This window comes from Seriola lalandi, unplaced genomic scaffold, assembly GCF_002814215.2.
Source record: "Seriola lalandi dorsalis isolate HSWRI2012SDOR001 ecotype SW California unplaced genomic scaffold, Sedor1 jcf7180002054576, whole genome shotgun sequence".
NCBI classification, from domain to species: Eukaryota; Metazoa; Chordata; class Actinopteri; order Carangiformes; family Carangidae; genus Seriola; species Seriola lalandi.
In genome coordinates this window covers 666045-672814 of record NW_019525129.1, presented here as the reverse complement: position 1 = coordinate 672814, position 6770 = coordinate 666045, and the positions used below count along the sequence as shown (strand labels likewise).

Here is a 6770-nt window from a genome sequence, read left to right as displayed (position 1 = left end):
GTTCCGAACAATGTTGAGACCTAAACCTATATAGGCCTTTGGCGTCAAGTAAAGGAGTAAGTAGGAAATGTGAAGAGCAATGAGGGCAGGGCTACAGAGTAGAGTTGCGACGTTCAGGAACGAACCGAATCTTTTGACCGGCTCATTAACATGAACGATGGGAACCCAGTTGCGTTTGGTTGGGAGCCGTTCTTTTTTTTCTCTCTCCCTGAGTTCACACCTGTGGTTCACACAGCTGCTCACACAAGCTTCTCCTTGCTCCTCCACTGAGTGAGACGGAGAGAGCATGGGGAAGAGCGCTTATTTCATATGCAAATATTGCATGAGTTGTGCACGCTCCCTTCACGTGAGTGCCTCCATTTAAAAAAAAGAAAAAAAAAGTACCTCAGATTCGGCAGTGCAGTCAACAGCAGCCTTAAGGAGGGGGAGGACCGTCCGTCTTCGTTCTGCAAAATGAGCCAAAGAAAAAGGAGCAGCATTTGGATGCACTTTTCGCTTGAGGAAGACAGTAAGGCTGAGTGAAATATTTGCCAGAAGATAATTTCATTTAAGTCTGGCTCCACAAACAATTTGCACAGGCATTTTAAAACTCAACACCCCACTGTTAAAATCTCAGAGGTGAGGAGAGAGCATGACTCTGACGATGAAGTGGAGAGTGCCAGTACTTCTGCCTCCACATCAGGCAGACGTCATACAGGTGCCACAATCACTCAGGCCACAGCTACAGCAGCCTCTGTTACCACTGGGCCCACATTTCAGAATAATTCAAACTCAAATATTGGTGGGAAATCTGAGTTCGAAATTATTCTGATCCAAATCTCAGCCCATCATTCCTCCCTGTGATTATTTCCAGGATAAAATTAATTAACCCCAGGCTGGCTTCTTAAAAGTGAATAAATATAAAAATGAGCCAAATGAGCCAGTCTTTTGAATGGCTCTTTGAAATGAACGGATCCCTCCAAAGAGCCATAAATCCCATCTCTACTACAGAGGCTGGGGCGAGTGGAGACTGTAGGGAGAAAACTGGTCCTACAGGATTGTAATAGGTGGATTAAGCCAAGAGGAGGCAGTAATGCAACATATTTGGAAACTTTTACTTTGAAGGTGGCACTGGAAGTAGTGTATTGTGCTCGTGCTGGGACGTCACAGCGCAACCGGATCAATAACGAACCCTTTCCTTGTAGCAGCTATTTGTTCTCAGAGCAGACCAGCGGTGGAAGGCCGAGCAGAGTAGAGAACTGACAGTGTGAACCCATGCCGTGGGGGACGTTAACAACTGTCAACACCTGTCGAAACAACAACCATGGCCTCCGCTGTCAACGTCCTCTTTCTTCTGTGGAGCCTTCAAAACATCGTTGGTGAGTTTTTGTGCTGGGTAGCGTGCTGACGGTGGTCCGTCCGTGTTTCAGACTGTGTGTGTGTGTTTGTGTGTGCGTGCGTGGTCATTTTTCTAATAAACGCCTAAATGCTAACCTTTAGCGATAATTGTTATTCCTCATCCCACAGAGGTATGCTAGTGACGTATTTACTAGGCTACTTGTCCTCCTTGCGTCAGACACATTTATCAGAATTGGTTAGCCGCTCTGCTACATGCTAATACAGCTTGGTATTTCTAATGCACAGTCCGAGTCTGAATGTTCACGAGGAAGAAAACGCACAGGTCATGTCGTTGTGGTCTAAAAGCTAACAATAACCTGAGTCAACACAGGTAGAGGCGATCTCTACTAACACTCAGTCCCAAACACTGTAGCTCCTGACAACAAGATTAAAACTCATACAGAAACAGAAAGTCCTCCTCAGTCTGTGCCTCTTACCAAATAAGATGGATCGTGTTTAATACAAACAGAATTTTAACATGGAGTAGTTCAGACAGTATGAGGGGTGAGAACATGTTCACAGACAGCGCAGTTAAATAATAATTAAAATAATAAACGCACAAAATAACACTTTTCAGACACACATCATTGTGTTATCCTATTAAGTTAACACTGTTCACCACTTGACGTTACAGATGGGCAGGGCTGATAACGTTTGCTGCCTAGCTCCCACATTAACATTGGTCGTTTTATTATTAGCCATAGCCGCTAGTTTAATGATAATTTAACAGACGGCTAATCTGGCTATCGGCTAATTGCTAATAATTAAACGGCTAACGTTAACGTTGGCCAGGTAAAATAATAATGCAAAATAATTCCAAACGGCACTTTTGTTTTTTCGACTTCAACTAAAACAGGTTGCAAAGGCCCTTCAGCAGCAGCTTTTGTCATGTTAATTTAGTTTTGTGCTGGCGACACTAGCTCAGTGTTGTGAACGTCAACTAGCGTTCAGCTGCTAGTGAGAGGAGGGGCTTTCTGCAGTGGTGCTGTATGAAGTTGTGTCAACCGGAGGAGGCGAAGAACTGGTAGTATCTAAATTGTTGCAAATGACTATCTAATCCGATACTAATTTGTAGAATTGCGTAGTATCTAAGTATCGATTTTTGACAACCCTACAGGTGGATCGATGCAGGGGGGGAGAAAGAATGAGATCATGAATACAAGCGACCGAAGTGAGTTTCCTCTGCAGGGTGTCTGGGCTCAGCTTTAGAATAAAGGTGAGGGACTCTGAAGTCCAGAGGGAGATTGGAATAAGAGCCAGTTAAGGGGGTTCTGTTAAGTCTGGTTGGGGTCCTCCTTGGTACCTCCCAGTGGATGTCTCCCAGGCCTATCCAACTGGTAGGAGACCCCGGGGTACACCCAGAACACACTGTAGAGATTATATATTTAATCTGGACTGGGAATACCTTGGCCTCCCCAGGAGGAGCTGGAAAATGTTTCTGGGAAGAGGGACATCTAGACTACTTTGTTTGGCCTGCTGCCACTGAGAACCAGACTTGGATTAAGCGGTTGAAAATGTACTGAATTGTGCAAAGGAAGTAGGGCTTCGCAAGATGCAAAAAAATGCGGAAGGAGGCGGCAACCTGATTTTGCGGCTATTCAATCAAGTGAATATTATTTCTTTTACACCCAAGTACACCCAGCTGCTTGAAAAGTTTTCCTAAATTAACGTTACATCCCGTCATGTATGTTTTTTTTGTTTTTTTTTTTGTTTTTTTTCAGAAATGGCTCAAATCACAGATTATTTTAAAAGAGTTCGGGAGGAGTAGAATCGCAAGGACAGGTGAAACAGTGCAGAGTGCAGACATCATTAGTTCTTCTAATATGGGGAAGAAAAGTTCATTCATGTTACTGATGAGATACGGTTTATTTGTCAGGACTGAAAGTAGGGCCTAGCTCTCAGCTACAAGTGTAAGTCCAAATCTTTAGGAGTATATTAATGAGTGTTTTAAAGCCGACGTTTACATGATTGTAACATCACTTGTTATTCATCTTCACCCCCCCTCCCAAAATCAAACCACTATAACAACACCTGCCTTGTCTTTCCTGTTCCTGTCACAAGACCTGCAGCAGAGATTAGAGTCTCATCTTTTCTTATAGTGTTACTGTTTTGTTACTTTTTATTTAAGTACAGTACAGTGATTTTTATACTACTTATTCTGCAAAATATTTATACATTAAATACAGTATGCTGTGTTTTTGGTGAAATAAATACTGATTTTTAACATTATACTTTGTTAAAGTTTTTATCGTATGGTACATCACCACTTCTTAGTTTTTGATTGCGATTTTAGTTGAAATGGTTGTTTTTTACACTTAATTTTCCCTGAAAAAATTTTGGAAATTATGATGATTTGATTTTTGTTGAGTCTTGTATCAAACCAACATGTTCCTTCACATCTGGAGAACATGATTTGTAGGCCGGGATGTCTCTGTAGCACACAATTCTTATGGTGCTAACAATGAAAAAGAATGTGGCACATTTTACGTTTTTATCAAAAAAATTGCAGCTTCTGAGATCTGGATTTGCACTTGGTCATATTGTGATTTTGATTATATTTCGATTAATTGTGCAGCCCTAAAAGCAAGAAGAAAAAAGTGGCCTGTGGTTTTAAAGGTGTTCAGCTTTGTCTTGTCATGTGGTTGTTTTATTAATATATTTAAATTATAAAATCAGTTGTGAAGTGTACTCAGATTAGGTACTGAAATACCCAGAATGCTGCATGATATGACATTTATTCATAAGCTCTGCAGGAATCCTGCTGAAGCGGTACACATGTTCACAAATGTGTCAGCTGGGTCACAATGTCAAATGTATTGTGGTGGCAGAATAACAGTGTGCAATGTCTGCATTAAGATAAAATGGTGGATCCTTGTTCATCCAGCTGCTGTAGCAGTTCACCAGCAGTCATCCGACTCCTGTACATCCAAGAAACCCTGCAAAACTTAGCCTCTGTGGTCAGTTAATAATAGTTTCTGCCTGGACTGACACTTTGTTCCTCATTTCTACTGATAAACACATTGCCAACATTTCCCAGCAGACATGCATGTGGCAAGTCATCATAACAAATTCAATTTGTTTTCTCTAGTTTTCTCTACAAAGAAGTATGACATTTGTTTAATCAAATCCACTCCCAGCTTATGCGAGTGAGCCAGGCTGTTCAGTCTACTGTATTGTGAAGGTCAGGAAGCTAAAGCATGACTTGTTTTTTAGTTTTGGTTTTAAAGGCACATGCTCGAGCTTGTTCAGTTTCCTGTGCTCAGTATCCTGAGACTCTCATGACTTACCCAGGGCTTTCTTCTCCTTTCTGAAAGAAGGGAGTTTTCTTCTCTTCATCTTCCTGTCCTTGAAATAAAATGAAGTCCGCACATATGATGTTTTGAAGAGGGCCGGGAGGCAGCTGAACTGAGGCACTTTGTAAGAAAACAAAAACAATTGTGAACAGACACAGAAGACTCTATGCTGTGTTTGAAACTAAGTTGTTTCAGACATGTTATGGTTACAGTATGTACCTGCTGTGTTCTTATTAACATTAAAATGCCACTGGTGTATTTACTGAAATAGATATTTAAACAAGGCTCAGTTTAACTTTACTGCCCCAAGACCATATATTTTTCTGGTTTGTACGTGGGGGGATTAGACAGCTCTGTGTTCACAACACCCAGTATTCTTTTTGAATTGAGAAAATACCACGATAACACCGGCTATGCCAGACAGTGTTGCATTTAGGGTTGTGTGCAGTCTTATTGTTGCTAGGCTAGTGAGTGTCAAGTGTGTTTACAGTGAGTCTCTTGGAGTTAAACAGTGTTTCATCAGCTCACTTTAACCTGTAGGAGTTTCTGAGGGATCAGGTGACGTGTTCTGCTGCCACAGAGGAAATAAATGCATGGCACATGAAAACTAGTCCAAAGCAAGCACCAACATCTTTATTAGGAAACCACAGGAGGAAGTTTTGAGAAGACAGCTCATAACACGGTGCCACACCTTAATAACTTGAGCTCCAGTGACACTGTAGAATCCTTATCTGCAGGGCCAAAGGAGAATTCACCTACACTGAGTTTCTGTGTTACATTGTTTGTATGAAAAGTGCTATACAAATAAAGTCTGGTTGATTTTATGGTGTACCTGGACATCATCATAGACCTGTTCTGAGTCTCAGTACCTGTGTCACCTGTGTATGAACCATTGAGCTTCATTGTTAGCACCATAAGTGGAAATAAATCATATTGTGATCATTTTGGCAGATATTTTGATTGCAATTTCAGTTGGAATGGTTGTTTTTTACATTTCGTTTTCACTGGAAAAAATTTAAATGAGGATGGTGTGATTTTTCTTGGTCTTGTACCAAACAAACATGTTCCTTTATGTCTGGAGAATATGATTTGTAGGTTGGGCGTCAATGTAGCACCACAATGCTTATGGTGCTAACAATGAAATAGTTGTGAGATCATGGAGAAGTGGTGCCATAGCATAGTCAGAGAATATGAGAAGTTTATTTTCCACCTGTAAAATGAGTTTTGGTCCTAATTCTGTAATAACCATATTTTAGAAAACCTTATCATCAAAGCCTTAACATAATAACTGTTATTACTGTCAGTGGAGTCCAGATATTACTGAGTTATACAAGTTTAATTTCCCTCACTGGTATGAGGGATGTAGCGTTCACAGCAGTTTACAGCAGATAAGTTAATCTGTTAATTCAGCCTGTTTCAGTTCTTGTGGGGCAGCTTCTGAGTCATTTAAAGGTTGAAACCACACAAGAACAGTAAGGAGAGGCTGTGAGTCAGTCTGGTAAATTTTGTGTAACCTCATTGGCTAAACGCCTCAGGAGTCCTTTGAGCCCTGACGAGCTAATACACACACACACAACCACTCCCACAGGCAAGGAGCCAGCCTCCTCCCCAGGACTCTCTGTTATCCCTCTCTCAGGGGTATTTCCTGTTGTCGTCATGTATTCTGTGGTGGGTTGGCCATACAGGAGATCCAAACATCTTTCATCTGTTTTTTACAGTTTCTCCCCGTTTTTGAACCGAAGCCTACAGCCAGTGTTGATGATGAAACCTTTTCCTGCACAAGGCTGTCCGAGTCCTTTTTTTAGTTGCTGAAGTCTCACAAATACAGGAGCTGTGTCTCAGTTCAGAGGTCTCATCCTTCAAAGGCTGCATCTGAAAACAGATTGTGTGACTATACTGAATGAAGGTATTTTTGGGGCCAAACAACTGAGCACGCTTAGCAGTGGAATTATTATTAGTTTATTATTTGTATAAAATAGTCAAAAGTGTATCAATAAATTTGAGGTCAGAGAGAGAAAATGCATACTTATTAGGGTTGTCACGATACCAAATTTCTGTTTCGATACCGATACCAATATGTATTTCGATACTTTTCGATAC

General features: G+C 41.1%; 1 protein-coding gene across 1 annotated transcript in view; it reads left to right on the top strand.

The window, feature by feature from the left end:
• Positions 1 to 954: 954 nt before the first annotated feature.
• The window catches only part of LOC111663452 (interferon alpha/beta receptor 1b-like), a 23326-nt gene continuing 17510 nt past the window's right edge, over positions 955 to 6770 (top strand). Inside the window, exon 1 of the mRNA XM_023417656.2 lies at positions 955 to 1358. Within this exon, the coding sequence (XP_023273424.1) occupies positions 1304 to 1358 (55 nt within the window). The 5' untranslated portion in view covers positions 955 to 1303. The remainder of the gene's footprint in view (positions 1359 to 6770) is intronic.